General features: G+C 41.3%; 1 protein-coding gene across 1 annotated transcript in view; it reads left to right on the top strand.

Moving 5' to 3' along the window:
• Nucleotides 1-19,569, top strand: part of vcla (vinculin a) — a 61,706-nt gene that overhangs the window by 22,380 nt on the left and 19,757 nt on the right. The window contains exons 3-10 of the mRNA XM_088323474.1: nucleotides 7,183-7,333; nucleotides 7,394-7,502; nucleotides 8,985-9,107; nucleotides 10,453-10,613; nucleotides 15,412-15,502; nucleotides 15,567-15,714; nucleotides 17,553-17,706; nucleotides 17,789-17,964. Of these exons, the coding sequence (XP_088179600.1) occupies nucleotides 7,183-7,333; nucleotides 7,394-7,502; nucleotides 8,985-9,107; nucleotides 10,453-10,613; nucleotides 15,412-15,502; nucleotides 15,567-15,714; nucleotides 17,553-17,706; nucleotides 17,789-17,964 (1,113 nt within the window). The remainder of the gene's footprint in view (nucleotides 1-7,182; nucleotides 7,334-7,393; nucleotides 7,503-8,984; nucleotides 9,108-10,452; nucleotides 10,614-15,411; nucleotides 15,503-15,566; nucleotides 15,715-17,552; nucleotides 17,707-17,788; nucleotides 17,965-19,569) is intronic.

The raw sequence follows: 19,569 nt of genomic DNA, 5'->3' as shown, positions 1-19,569 counted from the left end.
GTGCATTGTTTGAACATTATTCATGGTTTATTGTCCCAGAGGTGTATGGTTTAAGGTACTTGTTTTTAGGAAAGAAAATGAAATAGCAATCATCACTTAAATCGAATCACAATCTTTGTAGAATTGCAATTATGGAGGATCGTGATATAAATCTAATTGGCACCTTAGTATCGTGATCCAATAGAATCGTGACCAAACCATATTGTCCCACCCCTATTCAATATGTAGTTAGAGCGCCAACTCTCTCACACCCATCTCACACCGTATGCCTGGTTTTGGACTGTCAGGCACACTTTTAGCTGCTCTCTTTGTGCATCCTGGGAGGAATGGACAATGCCAAGTCTCATTTACATACCTCTCAACCTAAACATTCCTGCCATATTTCATACGATTTTTGAGCATTACAAATGACGTATAGCAATTTTTGTATGGAATTGATTTATCTTTTTTTTGTCTTTTTGTTAGACTGATCTCAACTAAGAACAAAGCGTAAATAATTGTTTGTGCTGTTTATTTGGTATATCAATTTTTTTTTTTACACAAATGATCTTTGTTTTTGTTGTACAGAATCTGGCTTGCTGTGAGTAAATAGGTGCCGCGTTGTGTTTGTGAGGTTTATCATCGCTTAAAAAGGGGAATTGCAATCATTAATGAGGGGTGAATTTGGCTAAGGTTTACGGGTATGAATTTGTGTGATAAAGTGGTCTGCGACTGTGAATCACACACATTTAAAAAAAAAACATGACCCTGCAGAGAGCAACGAGCTGCAACCAAAAATGTTAACATTTTGATGTTGCTGAACAAAAAAGTCTTTCTCTACCTATTTGTGCATTTGTGGTTATGGAGCATTTTGTTCACGTAATGGCTTTTAGAGAAACTTGACGCTGACAAATAATTGGGCGGTCATTACATAATGTAAGTTTTATGTATGCGTACAATGTAGACCACAATGTTTTTGACGCACAGGCTGACACAGCCACAAAAGGGGCCAGGCGACTGTTGTCTATCAGGATGCAGTACACAAAACCCGATGAAAATCCATGAAGTATCGAAACCGCGAAAATAACTCGCGGGGGATGATTGTACAAGTGATCAAAATAAAATTGTGACTCAAAGAGCACAACTATTTCTATTTTAGAAGTTTCCTCAACTCTGCTTTTTGTTTGTTTTGATAAGATTAGTTTAACCATTAAGTGGAGCTCAGCTGCCTGTTACATGCCACCAAGTGAGAACATAGCCAAGGGACATATTTCAAGAACCCTCCCGGCCCCCTCCTTCACCCTGCTCCTCGCCACAAGGTCAGGGATGAATTGCATTGGTGAGTCCAGGTTGGCCGGCCTGACACATTTGGCGCCTCCGAGTCACATCGTTACCCCGTCATCATCCATCAACGCATGTGTCTGAATGCTTAGCCGCCTGCTAAATATAGAGGCTGCAGGGGTCCGATTAATAGACTCTTGGGCGCGTTTTAGGACATCTGGGTATGTGTACCTTTGTTTAGTGATTCTTCCAACTTCATGGCTTTTGGAGCAAGACTCTCAAGCAAAAGTAGTAAAAGCATGTTGACAGAAACAGATTGATTCAAGGAAAAGTTTTATGGGGAAAAAAAAGTTGTGCTCGCTAATAAAAAAGTCCATCCATCCATCCATCCATTGTCTTCCGCTTATCCGAGGTCGGGTCGCGGGGGCAGCAGCGTTAAAAGGGAAGCCCAGACGTCCCTATCCCCAGCCACTTCCTCCAGCTCATCCGACGGGACCCCGAGGCGTTCCCAAGCCAGCCGAGAGACATAGTCTCTCCAACGTGTCCTGGGCCGCCCCCGGGGCCTCCTGCCGGTGGGACATGCCCGGAACACCTCCCGAGGGAGGCGTCCAGGAGGCATCCTTATTAGATGCCCGAGCCACCTCAACTGGCTCCTCTCAACGCGGAGGAGCAGTGGCTCTACTCCGAGTCCCTCCCGGATGACTGAGCTTCTCACCCTATCTCTAAGGGAGAACCCAGCCACCCTGCGGAGGAAACTCATTTCGGCCGCTTGTATCCGGGATCGAGTTCTTTCGGTCATGACCCAAAGTTCATGACCATAGGTGAGGGTAGGAACGTAGATGGACTGGTAGATCGAGAGCTTTGCCTTTCGGCTCAGCTCCCTCTTCACCACGACAGACCGGTACAGGGTCCGATTGACGGCAGACGCTGCACCGACCCGTCTGTCGATCTCCCGTTCCATCCTACCCTCACTCGTGAACAAGACCCCAAGATACTTGAACTCCTCCACTTGGGGCAAGACCTCCTCCCCGACACGGAGGGAGCATACCACCCTTTTCCGGCTGAGAACCATGGCCTCGGACTTGGAGGTGCTGATCCCCATCCCGGCCGCTTCACACTCGGTTGCGAATCGCTCCAGCGAGAGCTGAAGATCACGGGCTGAGGAAGCCAACAGCACCACGTCATCTGCAAAAAGCAGTGACGCAATGCTGAGGCCCCCAAACCGGACTCCATCCCCGCCAAGGCTGCGCCTAGAAATTCTGTCCATAAAAGTTATGAACAGAATCGGTGACAAAGGGCAGCCCTGGCGGAGCCCAACCCTCACCGGGAACGAATCCGACTTATTGCCGGCAATGCGGACCAGACTCTGGCACCGGGCATACAGGGACCGCACAGCCCGGATAAGACTGTGCGGTACCCCATACTCCCGAAGCACCCCCCACAGGGCCTCCCGAGGAACACGGTCGAATGCCTTCTCCAAGTCCACAAAACACATGTAGACCGGACAGGCAAATTCCCATGCACCCTCAAAGACCCTGAAGAGTGTATAGAGCTGGTCCAGTGTTCCACGGCCAGGACGAAAACCACACTGTTCCTCCTGAATCCGAGATTCGACTTCCTGGCGGACCCTCCTCTCCAGTACCCCTGAATAGACCTTACCAGGGAGGCTGAGAAGTGTGATTCCCCTGTAGTTGGAACACACTCTCCGGTCCCCCTTCTTAAAGACGGGAACCACCACCCCAGTCTGCCAGTCCAGAGGCACTGTCCCCGATGTCCACGCGATGTTGCAGAGGCGCGTCAACCATGACACGCCCACAACATCCAGAGCCTTAATGAAGTCTGGGCGGATCTCATCGACCCCCGGGGCCCTGCCACCGAGGAGTTTTTTGACAACCTCGGTGACTTCAACCCCAGTGATACGAGAGCCCAACCCAGAGTCCTCAGGCTCTGCTTCCCCAGAGGAAGACGTGCCGGTGGAATTGAGGAGGTCTTCGAAGTACTCCGCCCACCGATTCACAACGTCCCGGGTCGAGGTCAGCAGCGCCCCATCGGCACTATACACAGTGTCGATGGCACACCGCTTCCTCCCCCTAAGACGTCGGATGGTGGACCAGAATTTCCTCGAAGCCGTTCGGAAGTCGGCTTCCATGGCCTCGCCAAACTCCTCCCATGCCCGAGTTTTTGCCTCGGCAACCGCCAAAGCCGCATTCCGCTTGGCCAGCCGATACCTGCCAGCTGCTTCCAGAGTCCCACAGGCCAGGAAGGCCCGATAAGACTCCTTCTTCAGCTTGACGGCATCCCTCACCGCCGGTGACCACCAACGGGTCTGAGGGTTGCCACCGCGGCAGGCACCGACTACCTTGCGGCCACAGCTCCGATCAGCCGCCTCGACAATGGAGGCGCGGAACATGGTCCACTCGGACTCAATGTCCCCCGCCTCCCTCGGGACATGGGCGAAGTTCTGCCGGAGGTGTGAATTGAAACTTCTTCTGACAGGAGATTCTGCCAGCCGTTCCCAACAGACCCTCACAACACGCTTGGGTCTGCCGGGTCGGGCCGGCATCTTCCCCCACCATCGAAGCCAACTCACCACCAGGTGGTGATCAGTTGACAGCTCCGCCCCTCTCTTCACCCGAGTGTCCAGAACATGCGGCCGCAGGTCCGACGAAACGATGACAAAGTCGATCATCGAACTACGGCCTAGGGTGTCCTGGTGCCAAGTGCACATATGGACACCCTTATGTCTGAAAATGGTGTTCATTATGGACAGACCATGACGAGCACAGAAGTCCAATAACGAAACACCACTCGGGTTCAGGTCAGGGGGGCCGTTCTTCCCAATCACGCCCTTCCAGGTCTTACTGTCATTGCCCACGTGAGCGTTGAAGTCTCCCAGCAGTACGAGGGAGTCCCCAGGGGGCGCGCTCTCAAGCACACCCTCTAAGGACCCCAAGAAGGTTGGGTACTCCGAACTGCTATTTGGTGCATAAGCACAAACAACAGTCAGGACCCGTCCCCCCACCCGAAGGCGGAGGGAGGCTACCCTCTCGTCTACCGGGGTGAACCCCAACGTACAGGCGCCGAGCCGTGGAGCAATTAATATGCCCACACCGGCTCTGCGCCTCTCACCACGGGCAACTCCAGAGTGGAAGAGAGTCCAACCCCTCTCGAGAGGACTGGTACCAGAGCCCAAGCCGTGCGTAGAGGTGAGTCCGACTATATCTAGTCGGAATTTCTCAACCTCACGCACCAACTCGGGCTCCTTCCCTGCCAGAGAGGTAACGTTCCATGTCCCAAAAGCCAGTTTCTGTAGCCGGGGATCGTCGCGCCAAGGACCCCTCCCTTGGCTGCTACCCAGCTCTCTGCGCACCCGACCCCTTTGGCCCCTCCTACAGGTGGTGAGCCCATGGGAAGAGGGTCCCACGTCGTCCCTTCGGGCTGTGCCCGGCCGGCCCCCGTTAATAAAAAAGTATTTGAGTTAAAAATTGTGTTTGGCAAGCCGATTATTGGCACCGGATTTTTGGTATTTTGGTGGATATCGTTATCCGCATTTTTATTTATCCAACAGGCCGATTATTTAGGCTCTTATGCAGCCGAGACTCTCTCTCCTACTCCTCCCCTCCAGTCCTCCTCCGTCCTTGCTATCCACTCCGCGCCTTCTAATTAGATAAGCGACCAGGGGAAGAGCCACTGAAGCAGGAACAATAACATTAGAGCTGCAGCACAGCTTACTCATCCCAACATATCTGTGTCCGCAAAGTAAACAGCGGCAGCTCTGCTATTTTCAGAGTCCCCACATGCCTGTGACTAAAGCCACAGATAATTTTGAGTCTGTGCCGTTGTAGAAAAGTGTGTTTGTGACTAAGAAATAGCATGCAAAGTCTAGTTGACTTGTTTAGGGGAAGCACATTCAGGTGGAGACTGATATAATAACTCTTATCATAACATTAGTTCGTCAATCAAGTGAGCGTGTTTGGAATTGAGAGAGAGCATAAAAAGCACGCTAAGGTTAAAGTGATAAGCTGTTACCAAGACATTAGTTTGTCTATCTGGCTCTAAAACTGGAGCGCTACAACTTTTCAATTCGCCAGCTCTGTTTAAATTTCAATGGACTTAATGTTTGAAGTTAATTTAAGTTATTTTGGTTGTATCGGCATTTATTTATTGTAAAAAATCTAGGGGGTCTTTAAGTTTTTATGTATCTTTTTATACAAGTTGGTGCTAAGCATAGTTTTATTTCCTGCACTGTTAGTTTTTGGTTTAATTGAAAGATTATTGATGTTAGTTGTGTTGAAATTGTAATTCACCCCGTAAAGGTTTAGGGACCTTTTTAAGTTTTTATGTACTTTTATACGCTGCTAAGCCCAATTTCATTTCTTGCCTTGTTAGTTTTAAGTTTAAGTGAAAGATTAGTCATGTTAGTTGTGTGTAAATTCTAATTTATTAAATGTAAAACGTTTTAGAGAGCTGTTAAAGCAAATTGCTCAAATGTACGGATCCGCAAATGGATGCAAAACGAGGATTGTGTGGTGTGGTGGTACCAACATTGATGTATGGTTCAGAGGCGGGGGGTTTGGAAGTCATTGAGCGTAATATGTTAAATGTCTTTGAAATGAGATGCGTAGTATGTGTAGTATGTGTGGAGTGACATGCCTGGATAGGTTAAATATTTTGGAAGTAAGGAGAAGAACTAATGTGGTAAGAGAGCTTGCTGAGAGGGTTGATGAAAATATTCTGAGGTAGTTCGGACATGTGGAAAGAATGGATCATGGCTATTTGACTAAGAGATTATGTAGTGCAGAATTGGTAGGAAATAGTATGAGAGAAAGGCCCAAATATGGTTAGCTGGATGGGGTGAAATGTGCTCTGGATATGAGGTCGGTTAATTAATGGATGCAACGTTGTGAGTAAAGGATGGATGTAAATGGCGAAGAAGAATAGTTAAGACTCATATCGACGCATATGATGCTTGGGGCGTAAACCAGTTTATGCTGTCGGGCCTCTCTGCTGATGAAGGGTAGCATGGCAAGGCAACTCACCCCTTGTGTGATGTGGGCTTAATGTTCGGTGTCAGATTGGGAAGAGTGGAGGGGAATAAATGTTTGGTAAATGTGAGTGTCCTTGACTCTAGCTACCTCCTACTACTATAGGTATATGGCTTTGGTATATAGATAGATATTTTAGTCCTTATGACTGGATTGTGGTTGTGTAAAAACACTTTACTAACCGATCTTTACAGGTTAAAGAAGAGATCAGATATATTTCTTGCAATCTCAATGGCAGATGATAAAAGTTTGAAGATATCACAACACAGCACACCATTCTCGGGTGACATGCTTACTCTAGTGGTCAAAAATTGCGACCTGCCCTCTCCAACAATTGGCTTCTTTACCATACAAACAACACAAAAGACATTCAAACGGATGACCATAAACCTACTTATTTTTAGGTGTCACAATTGGAATGAGAGACAATTGACACTTTGCATTGTAGTTATTTAATAAAAATGAAACCTTTTTAGTACATGAAATATTTTTTCATAACTGTAAGCTTACTCAAAGGTTTAATTTTTCAATAATCATGACATTTCCGAACAAAGAATATTGGTATTGAGTTGGTATTAATCAATATTAATCTGTATTTAGTGGATCGGATCAATACCAAAATTCCCAGCATTGCCCACCTTTAAATATAACCTCATCGTTATCGTTTTTTGTCTAGAACAGATGGCCGGAGTTTCATGACTGCAAAGGTCGGAGTCTGTCTTAAAGGGGAAGGATCCTACCCTGCACACCCAGTCAGAATGGGCAAAACTACTTTAGTCTTAAAACATGACCATTTCACTAATGTTATTTATTGGGGGGTTATTATCCCAGGTTGTCAGAACGTAAAAGTTTTAAACAATTTGATTTTCTACCAAAGAGTGGAGAACGCATGCACTAAGCTGGTCCAGGCCGCTTCCATGCTGAAAGCCGACCCGTACTCTGTTCCCGCTCGAGACTACCTCATTGACGGCTCCCGAGGAATCCTCTCTGGAACCTCTGACCTGCTCCTCACCTTTGATGAGGCCGAGGTATTATCACTCGCGATAAAAAACGAGCGTGGATATTTTTTAACAGTCTTTTCAACGCAGGTCCGCAAAATAATCCGGGTGTGCAATGGGATTTTGGAGTACCTAAAAGTTGCAGAAGTGGTGGAGACAATGTCAGACCTTATCACCTACACAAAGAACCTTGGACCAGGTTAGTACACCATCAGAAAACTGATGATGGAATTTGCATTTCACATCGCTTTTACAAATTTGGAACCACACTGCAAAAAAATAATTCAGTTACACATTCGTAGAATATTTTACACATTCTAATTGGTTTTGTTACCAGAGAGCAGGGCATTACAGTAATCTATGGAGAAAATATGAATGCATGCATCGGCACCTCTGTGTTTGTCCTTAAAAGAGATGTGGGATTGTGTCTAAAAGGCAGGTTGTTGGGTTGACTTGGGAGAAAACTCGACCAAGTGTCCTTGCATCAACCAAGGCGAAACATTCCAGTATTTCCTCAGGTAAAATGGATTGCCAAGCTATTATAGATCTTATGGTCTGAGGGGCTAAAGGCTGGATCTGATTTGAGTAATTTTACTTCTGAAACGGGCTGCAAATTCCTCACAAAGAGCTTTTTTTGGCTCCAGTGGGGACTTTTTAAAATCTCCATTAGTTAAAAGGTTGAAGGAGGAAAAAATGATTTTTTTTAGTATATTATCCTTGCTGTTTGAGTGTTTTCTTGCAGGTTTTGAGTTGTTGACAAATGTTTTGCATTTACACATGTATTGTTCAGATCCACAAATACATTGAAAATTTACTCCAGATCTAAATTTCAGGTCATTATAAATGCTGACGCAAAATGAAAAATTGCATATCCATCCATCCACCAATTAATTTTCTTCCGCTTATGGGGGGTCAGGTCGCAGGTCAGCAGCCTTAGCAGGAAAGTCTAGACCTACCTATCCTCAGCCACTTCAGCCAGCTCATCCGAGGGGATATGGAGGCGTACCCAGGCCAGCCTAGAGACCCAGTATCTCCTGCGTGCCTTGGGTTGTCCCTAGGTTTTCCTCAGGGCCTACCCGGTGGCTCTCCGGGGCCTCCTGCTAAGTCACCAGGAGGCGTCCAAGTGGCGTCCTTATCTGATGGCCAAGCAAACTTAACCAGCTTCTCTTAATTCGGAGGAGCAGCAGCTCTACACTGAGTCCCTCAGGGATGACCAGGCCTGCTTGTAAATGGGATCTTGTTCTTTTGGTCATGACCCACAGTTCATGACCAGAAGTGAAGGTAGGAATATGGATCAAACGGTAAAGTGAGAGCTTTGCCTTTCGGCTCAGCTCCTTCTTCACCACAACCAACCAATACAGGGTCTGCATGACGGCAGACGCTGCATCCGATCTCCCTTACCATCCTACCCTCCTTCGTGAACACGACCCCGAGATATTTGAACTCCTCCACTTGGGGCGGGATTTCTTTCCTAACCCATGGTATTCATGGTAGCCTTTGCTTTCTGCAGCCAAAGGTGGTTGGCCCCCGGTGTGTGTCGGGCTTAAGAAAAATTGGGCAATTTCCTGAGGCACACCACACAAAGTCTCACAGCACACTAGTATGCCCTGGCACACTGCTTGAAAAACATTGTTGTAGACAATCGAAACAATCGAATGACATTGCACTTATCAATGGCCAGGAATGACCAAGATGGCCAAGATGATCGATGAGCGGCAGCAGGAGTTGACTCACCAGGAGCACCGTGTCATGCTTGTCAATTCCATGAACACGGTCAAAGAGCTCCTGCCCATCCTCATATCAGGTAAGCGGCACCGGCAGAGGTGGGTAGAGTAGGCAAACATTTTACTCAGGTAAAAGTAATCTTACTTAAGAATAATATGACTCAAGTATAGGTAAAAAGTAGTCATCCAATTAATTACTTAGTAAAAATAAAAACATACTGTATGTATCTTTATAAGCGTACCATGAAAAGCGTGCCATTGAGAACGCAAAATGAAGTAGGATACAGCACACCCTGTGGAAAATGACGTGACTTCTATGATACCGCTTCAAGTTTAACTTTGTTACCATATTAATGAATTATGGAATGCTTAATTGTTTTAATAAAATTAAAGAAATGCAACTAAGAAATCCATTTTTTCATGTAATGCAAATCCTATCGCATTAATACAGTTTTAAGTTTGATTTTTGCAAAGTTATTTTTCTCTTAGTACAGGGTTCCCGCAGATCCTTGAAAAGTCTTGAAAGTCTTTGAATTTATTATTTAAAAAACAAGGCTTTATTGGCATTCAAATGTCTGAAATCCAGTTTTCGAAAGTCTTAAAAATGTCAACACATTAATAAGATTTCTATTTGTTTGAACTAAAAAGATCTCGTAAAGTCCTTTTTCATGCATATTGATGAAATGCTTCATGAATGTAGCAGAAGAGTTCTTTGGAATTTGTGGTTATTTGCCAGTTTTGACGAAGGACCCACAATATACTGTAAACATCCTTTTTGTGGACTGTTTTCCATGACTAAAACTTATTTTCAGAAGAAACATTTTCAACTGGACCAAAATGTGATTCAATTCTTTTTAATTACCTCTAATTCATGCATTGTTGTTTTTTTTGTTTTTGTTTGTTTCTTTCACTTGTGTTTTTTGCCAACTTGGTGTTAAATTTGATTTTAAAAAGTCTTTAAAAGTCTTGATTTTAACTTGCCTTAAGCTGTAGGTAACCTGTATTATCTCTGGTCTCCATGAGCGATCACACACCTTCCGGTTTTCTTTAAAACAGCCACCTGCTTGGCATGTGATGCTGCTTTTTTAAAAGGGGAGGGGCTTGGGCCTTACAGCCGCTCTCACTCAGCGGACACCAGAGAGAAGAAAACAAGCGAAGGACTCTGAGAAATGCGTGTACTTACGTGGAGGGGGTTTAGGTAACGGGTTCAATGTAGCCTAACGCAGCCAAGTAAGAGTACAGTTTTATATTCAAAAATCAATTAGAGTAAAAGTAAAAAGTATAGTGACTAAGAAAATACTCCCATAAATACAAAATATCACAAAATTTACTTGCGTAAATGTAACTCGTTACTACCCACCTCTGGCCACCGGTGCCTCAGTTTTTCCCATCCCACTCAGAGGTTATAATAACAATACCTCCCAGGGATCAAAATCTTCGTGACCACCAAGACCTCAGGCAGCCAAGGCGTGGAGGAAGCCCTGAAGAACCGCAACTTCACCTTTGAGAAAATGAGTGCTGAGATTGTGGAGATTATCCGAGTGTTGCAGCTCACGTCTTGGGACGAGGATGCCTGGGCAAACAAGGTGCTTTATTTCTTTATAAGCTTTTTAAAAAAAAAAAATTAATTGTTGTTTTTCTACAAGACCAAGCTGGAAATATATTACAGCGTAAACAATAGGTTGAAAATAGAGCAAAATACCAATATAAGTTCAATTTCTGTGCGTCAGTCATGCATTCCAGACTCTCAGAAAACCAAAAAAAACTAATTTTTTATTTTTTATAAAACACAATTTAGTTTTTCCAGAAAATATCATCTTGCTATTTTTGAGTTCTGAGTTTCTGTGTGTGTGTGCATTTATGTGGTGTGTGTGCCCATTTGCTGAGGAAGTTGCTGGTTTTAAACGTCTTTATTAAGTTATTTTATAATTTTTTACAGTTTTGTTTTCGTAAATGTGGGGTGTATCATTTAGCGCCTCTTGGTTGTAAAAAAAACCCCACCTTATTCATTAGCATATAAACAATATTGGTATAAATATAAGCAAACATACAAAACCTTATGTACTCTGCTCAATACAGTAAAATCAAGTGGACAAATAATACACAATGTCTTTTATAATAAAATACTAAAATGGTAGTTGAATTAGGCAAAATTGTCTTGAGGCAACTATTTTAGATGATTTAAAGATACATTTTTTTTTACTAAAATTGAGCAAAATCATTTTAAAAGTTGCGGTATTTTCTGATATTAGAAGAAAAACAATATCTTTGTGAAATATGATTACAACGACAATATCCATTATCTGCACTGCTTACCCTCAGTAGGGCCGCGGGGGTGCTGGATCCCATCTTCGGGCAGTGGGCAGGGGACATCCTGAACTGGTTGCCAGCCAGTCACAGGACAATAATGATAATATTAATAATAATATTCAATGATGCCATTATTCATATGATATTTATTAGGCAAATTGTTTTGTAAGGCTTGAAATTTTGCACATTTAAGGTGTTTTTTTTTAATGAAAATAATACAAAAAAATGGTCTCATATGTCTGATCCCAGGTAATTTTACACCTTTTAAGAAGTATTTTCTTAAACCAAAATAAAAAAACACAATGCAATATGCAATAAATTGAGAGCGAATCAATCCGCCAAGGGAACAAAAACAGTTTTTTTTATTATCAATGTAGCACTTGCAAGGTGCAAGATAAATTACAAAACTTAATGGAAAAATATGCAGTTGTTTTGCACAGCCACATTTTAATGTTTTTCGTTGGATTTTGGCAGAAAACCTCAACTGTCTGTAAAACAGTAGCTTGTAAGTTAGTTGTCACAATTATTTTCACAATGTCTAGTTCACTGCCCCATTTTTCCTCAGACATTATGGGGACATTGTGTATTATTTAGTGCCTCCTTGTGATACAAAAAGTTTTATTTAGTAAAAAAAATGATTTGAATACTAGAAAAAAATACCTGAACTATCATACCAATGTAATTTTTTATTTAAAATCATTGGTTGAGTAATTTCTATTTATTTGACAAAGTGGAATCTATACCTGGAGGTTCCTGCAATGTTTGTGTGGCAACTTGGTGCTACGCTCTGCTCCAAGGCACTGATTTGGTGGTAGGAAAAGAGTATCTCACAAGAATTCCGATTCATGGATTAATCGAAAAAAATAATCATTTATTGCAACCCTATTGCATACAAATGTTTTTTTTTTATATAATTACATATTAATATTAATAAACAGTTAACATATTCTCTATGTGACTCAAATAATAACAGAATCAAATTTGAATTTAATTGAATGTTCTTTATTGTCATATTGAATTAGACATGGCACTCCAGGGTTAAGCATATAATAAATACTTTAAAGAGGAAAAAAAGACTTTCAGGATGAGTAGGCAAAAAATATTTACAACGTAGTGCTAAATATTGAGCATGTCATGTATCTTTTCACTCTCGGGCTTTCTTTTCTCTTTTTGTCTTGATTTTTCTTCTTGGGTTATGGAGCAATGTATATATGTATTCACATTGTTGTTCTTTTTTGTTGACTGTTCCTTTCTCCCTTTATTTCCCCCCTCTGTAGAAGGTAAGAGTCACGTCTTTGTCTTTCTGCTGCATGTTGAAGCCATGTGTGTGTATGTTTCAGGGTTCGTACGGGTGCTTGGAATCCTTGAAAATGCCTGAATTTTAATGTTGTGTTTTCAAGGTTTGAAAGGGCTTGAATTTTGGGTGAGGTGCTTGAAAATGCTTGGCATTGTTGCCATTGCCATGTTTCTTGTCAGTCTGACTTAAAAGACCACATGATAAGTGAAAAAAGGCTGTCATCATGGCGTTGACATGTGAAGCGCCACTGCTCCCTACTGGTCAAACCTAAGGGGACAGCTCTGTTTAGAAAACCGGCTCTTTTGGCTCGGCTCACTGAGAAAAGCCGGCTCTTTTGACTACCAAACAGCTCCTGAGATTTGTTGTTTTTAATGATGTTTTATCAGCAATAATAAAACATTACGCACCAAGTTATTTAGCAATTTGTAATTTCATATGCTTTGTAGGCGATCACTGAAAATACATGAAATGTGAAATAGAATATTCACAGATTCACAATAAGAATTTGTAAAATGCAAAACAATTTTAGCTTTTTACACACTGAACAGATTTAAAGTCAAGCAACCATACTAAGTCCCTCCAAATGCAAAACAATTAAAAAAAATTACAAATATTAACTCTTCAGAGCTATGATAAAACGCAAAAGCTTATATTTCAACCAATGTAGACATAGATCCTCTGAAAACACGAAAAAAACAATGTAATGAAATAAGTAAAACGGAAACCAAAAGATCTGATGTTTCTTCGATTGAAAGATTGAAAGCACTCAATATCATTAAAGACTTTGCTCATTTTCTGCTTTTTATACATACAGTTCTTTCTTTTTTTGGTCTTTCGTATTAAGTTAAATTATTACCCAACACCTATAGAGCCCTCTCCTTGTCTGTAAACAAGTGTGATGTAGCCAACTGTGTGTGCATTGTTGAAGCAGAATGGCAGAATTCATGTCAGTTTAAAGCCGCCTATCGACACTAAACATCATAGATCATAGATAAACAGCGCAAAATAGCACAAAGTATGTCCTAGCAGCAAGATAGCGACTTTAGATTAGTCCTCAAAGTCAACAAAAAAAGTTGTTTTGACTGGCATTGGATTTCTTTCTTTGAAAGTACTGGAAAATTAGAAAATTTGGCATTGAAAGTGCTTGGAAACTGCTTCTGGCCATAATAAAAGTGTACGAACCCTGATGTTTCTGTGAGTAATGTTTTGTTTGTGTTTTTGGTTTTAAAGGTCATTGTTTTACTGTGTGTTGATTGATTCCAGATGCTAATCAAGTTTATTGGATTGAGGAATGGTTAACTTTGAGAGTGGGTTGATTTTGACATGTTCACTACTTACTATTTATGTGCATGAGAGGCCAAAGTGGGGGACAACTGTCAAAGTTAAGTTTGCCAATTTCAGGCTTTAAAGCTTAAAAGAGTGTTTTTGTGTTAGACATTGAAATTTTGTGGTGATCTTACTGTGGTTCTTCAAGTAAAATTTGTAGATATTTGGTCCTCGAGGCTTGCAGTCTTTCACGTTTACGATGTTTCCTAAACATTTGAAGTACTGTATTTTGTCGACTTTTAGTCACACTTTTTTTCATAGTTTGGCCGGAGGTCGGACTTATACTCCGGTGAGGCTTATGTGTGAAATTATTAACACATAATTATGTTTTAAACTTGTGGTTTTGTACGGCTGCTTGATATCCTTGAACATGCTTCAATTTTAATGTTGTGTTTTTAATTTCAGAAAAATGTTTACATTTTGGGTAAAGTGCTTGCAAATGCTTGAAATAATTTCCATTGTCATATTTCCCGGCAGTTTGACTCGATAAAGTGGTTAAGGGATCCAACCTACCAACCAACCAACCAACCAATAAACCACTGAAGCAACTAACCAAACACTGAACAGATTTAAAGTCAAGTCATGTTTATTTGTTTAGCCCTTACTCACAAGAAGTGTTAAGTCAAAAATTAAGTCTAAATATTAACTCTCCGGTGCTGTAAATGAATGATAAAATGGAAATGGTCTGCATTTTTTAATAGCGCTTTTCAAGTCACTGAAGACTTCCCAAAGCGCTTCACAATGTGCTTTACACTTTGCCGTTTAACACACACTAACTGACCGATAGCAGTGTCTGCCATGCAAGGCAACTTCCTGCTCATCGGGGGCATTAGGATTCAAATGTAAAAAATTAACTATTTAAAATCCTAATTTAACCAATTTACACACAGATCCTCTGAAAAATACGCAAAAAATATAAAATAAAATAAGTGAAACAAACAGCAAAAGATAGGCAGTCTCTAAAATTTTAAAAATTGAATACACTCTGCTTCGGAGCAATCAATATCATTAAAGTGAGTCTAAATTTGGCTCATTTTTCTGCTTGTTATACATACAGTACTTTCTTTTTTGTCTTCTGTATTATTACCCAACACCTTTAGCACATTTTCCTTGTTCGTAAACAAGTCTGACATATTGAAGCTGCACGTGCATTTTTGAATCAGAATGGCTAAATTCATGTCAATTTATAGCAGCCCATTGACACGAAAAAATCATACATCATAGATAGGAACAGCGCAACGTAAGTGCTAGCAGCAGATAGCGACTTTTATTTTAGTAATCAAAAATAAAACGTTTTTTGGATCGCGACTGGATTTCTTGCTTTTACAGTCACTGGAAAAAATGGAAAATATGGCCTTGAAAGTGCTTGAAAGTGCTTGGATTTGGCCATGAAAAATGTGTAAGAACCCTGAGTTAAGTAAGGCTTTCCATTTTTGTATCTGACCATACAGGATATGGAGGCCATGAATCGAGCCCTGGGACTGATCGATTCCAAGATGGCTCAAGCTAAGAACTGGCTTCGAGATCCCCACGCACCACCCGGTAGCAAAACCCTTAAGTGCGTGGATGCTTCTGTGGTGGACTAATGCCAGTCTTTCATTTGCAGGGGATGCTGGTGAGCTGGCCGTCCGGCAGATCCTGGACGAAGCCGGTAAAGTTGGGGAGCTTTGCGCGGGACGAGAGCGTCGGGATATTCTGGCAACCGCAAAGACCCTGGGCCACATGACAGACCAGGTGTCTGAGATGAGGGCCAGGTACGGACCTTGCTAATAGAAATTGGGCACTAAGAAAGATTCGTTTTTGTTCCGGCCCATTAAGAAAATCTTATTTTATATTGATGAAATTAAGCATTAAAAACAAATAGAATGTGACTCACTTTCTCAAATTTAGTTTATTTTTTTCCTCAATATAAAAATAATTGGTCCTTAGACAAGAGCTGGGCACTTAATGAAATCAGTTTGATTAATTTGACATAAATTTAACATTTTAAAAATAATCTATTGAAAATTTGCTAAAACTTAAAGTTGATGGTAGAAATCTAGGGGTTTCATTTGAATTATTTCTAAGAGGTGATACTAATGTTCAAACAATTGGTAACTAGATAATTGCAAGCATGTTAGTCCCAAGCTATGCAAAGGTTCTTTTTGAATGTATCTAGCTTATAACTATCTAGTTATTTAGTTTGCTATCCAGTTAACTATCTAACTAGCAACTTAAAAGCCACTAAAACTGGTAAGCTGAAATTGAAGGTTGGAATATGAGTTATATTTCCAAAATTACTCAAAACTGTTGCTGATAATCAAACAAGTAGTAAAGTAGTTAATTGCAAGAAACAAATTAGTCACGAGCTATGTGCAAGTTTTTTTTTAATTTATCTAGCTATTCAGCTTGCTATCTAGGTAGCTATCTTAACTAGCCATCTGAAAGCCACTACCTCTGATAAACTGAAATGGATGGTAGGAATAAAAGAGTTACATTTTAATAATTACTTAAACGTTGTTTATAAGAATCATATTTTAATAAATACTCAAAGGTGTTGCTGATTATCATGAAATGATTATTAGCAAGTTGATTTTGGACAAGTCAATTAGAAGCTTTTCATAGTTTTTTCGTTATTTATCAAGTTATCTAAGAGAGCTATCTCGATAACTATTTAGCTAGTAGATAGCTAGCTGTATCTGGGCTGTGTTAGATAGTTATCTGGGACTCACCCGTTAAAGCGGCCAAACTAAAATTGAGGGAAGCAATTTGACGTTTTCATTTTGAGAATTACTCAAGATGATGCTGGTTATCAAACAAATAGTAACTAGTTAATTTCAAGCAAGTTAGTACTAAGCTATGTGTAGGTTTTTTTTTAACTCGTCTGGGTATTTAGCTATCCATCTAGGTAATTGGCTTCCTATACAGCTATCAAGCTAGCCACCTGGGATGTTGGATAGCTTTCAGGGCTGTTAAATTTACCACAAAAACTGATAAAGTGAAATCGAGGGTAGGAATATATGAGTTTTTTTTAATAATTATCCAAAAGTAGTGCTGGAATCAAAGAATAATTAGTAACGAGTTAATTGCCAGCAAGATCATCAAGTTATTTGTCAAATTTCTATCTAGCTTTTTAGCTAGTGTATAACAATCTGGGCTGTGTTTAGACAGCTATCTGGGCCGTTAACTCACCCATTAAAACGGCTAAACTGAAATTGAAGGTCGGAATTTAAGAGTCTTATTTTAATAATTCTTCAAAGGTGTTGATGATGATAATTGAATAACTAGTAAGTTTGATTTTAATTTTCTCAATGGTGAAGTTGATTAACAAACAATAATTTGTAACTAGTTAATTGCGAGCAATTTAGTCACAAGCTATGCATTTAAAAAAAAAATGTATCTATCTTGCTATCTGGGCTATTCATTCTTTAAAACCGATTATAAAAAGTCTAACTTGCCTGAAAGTGTTCAATGAACCAAATGTTTCATTGGCAAGACTTAGCACTTATATTTATATTTTATATTTTTTCCAACGATGCCACTACTTGTTTGCGATTAAAAAGACTCCATAATATGCTTACATAGCACTATCAATACATTTGTTGCACCGCAGGGGTCAGGGGACGTCCCCGGCCGCCATGCAAAAGGCTCAGCAGGTGTCTCAGGGTCTGGATGTCTTGACCGGCAAGGTGAAGAATGCAGCTCGTAAGCTAGAAGACATGACCACCTCCAAGCAGGCCATTGCGAAGAGAATGGATGCGGCCCAGGCTAGTTGCCGTGAATCCAGAAAACTTCGGCCCAAGAGGCGATTGTTTGAACGCTGTTTTTTTTTCCCACTGGCTTTTGCAGAACTGGCTGGCGGACCCGAACGGCGGTCCTGAAGGGGAGGACAATATCAAGGCTCTTCTAATGGAGGCCAAGAAGATTGCTGACATGTGCGAAGACCCCAAAGAACGGGACGATATTTTGCGCTCCATCGCTGAAATTACTGGCATGACCGCCAAGTTGTCGGATCTCAGGAGACAGTAAGAACTCTGTCTTGATTCTTGCAAACAAAATTTACATACTTAGAATAGTAATTATAATCATCAAGGTAGTAATAATAAAAATATATGTAATATTTACTACGGCCATACCACCCTGAGAACGCTTGATATCGGGAAGTTAAGCATTGTTGGGCCTGGTTAGTTTTTGGTTTGGAGACTTCCTGGAAATACTTGGTGCTGTAAATTGCACTGACTGTACCCCCCAATACAGTCCGTGAAAACTAATTTCTCTAAGGGGACCAAATAAATTAAATAAAAAAAATATCTATATATGTATATATCTTTTGCTTTCTGAGGAATTTTTCTGCCATTTAAGTATTATTATTTTTATTTTGAAAAGTTAATCCCCTAAAAAATAATAATACAGTGATCCCTTGGTAAAGGCGGTTATGGGGACCACATTCTCCTGCTAAGTGACAATCGGCGAAGTAGCGTCACACCATCATAAAATCCCACAAGGGTCAAACTAAACCTCGAGATGACGTCCTTACCTGAGTATACGAATGTAAAAAAAATATCAACTATAGATCTACAAAAAAACACAGATCACAGAATTACAGTTAAATGAATGGTCTTTCCTATCATTATACAAAAGTGCAACAAAATTGGAGGTCTTCTCCTTTTGGTGTAACCAAGCGGCTGGCTAGATGCATACTAGCATCGTGTAACTTCGACTTCAGGTATGTCTCCGCCATTATGAAAATAAATTTGTCCGGAATGTAGCAGTTTCCCAGTAGTTGTAGCTCCAGGTCATCCATTTCATGGGTAATGGATCTGGCTTTGGTGAAATATAGGCTCGGCAGTGTCTGTTTAAGAGTGGTGTAGCACTAGGCCGGACCCGCAACTTCATTATGTATTGGGTTCTCTCCCGATGCTGCCTCAGTCGCTTTCCAAACCAGGTAATAATCTGAGAACCTGCTAATGACCACCGTTTCTTTGCGCCTTTCTTACTTTCCGCAGATTCCGATTTCATTAATACATTATTTTTAATGTACCAATCAGCTAAAGCTACTAGATGTCTATGCTTCCCAGTTAGTTTAGTGCACTCGCCAGGCTGTTTTACTGACAGCATAATGCCAGCCTATCACAATCACGTCCACCCAATACACACACAAACACAATCTGCCCCGTGATGGCATTTGCTGTGAACTCTCTGCTGACCAGAATACGCAATATGTTGATATAAATTAAAACCAATTCAAAGTCCACAAACCAGTGAAGCAGCAACAACCGAAGCGTGAAGTAGCCAGGGGGTTTCTGTAATAGAAATTACCACATAATTGTGGTGGGAACACGTCATCTCCGTCCATACCAAATCTACCCCCTTGCCGACATGTCACCAACGATTGTACAGTATTGGAGAGCTGTCAGTTATGTGCACAATGGACTTGACTCCGCACATATCAGATTTGGAACGCAGTAGATGAATTCTGCATGAGCATATTTTTTTCAGCTTCGGAGTGGGCAGCATGCACGCTACACTGACTGCCTCGAAAAGGGGATATTTACCGTTTTTTTTTATGACAACAAACAGCTTGTCGGAGATGGCAAAAATCATTCTTCTAAGTTTGTTATACTGTGCAG

This window comes from Urocampus carinirostris, chromosome 19 (assembly GCF_059441175.1).
Source record: "Urocampus carinirostris isolate Australia breed hairy pipefish chromosome 19, RoL_Ucar_1.0, whole genome shotgun sequence".
NCBI lineage: Eukaryota > Metazoa > Chordata > Actinopteri > Syngnathiformes > Syngnathidae > Urocampus > Urocampus carinirostris.
This window is presented reverse-complemented; position numbering and strand designations above follow the sequence as displayed.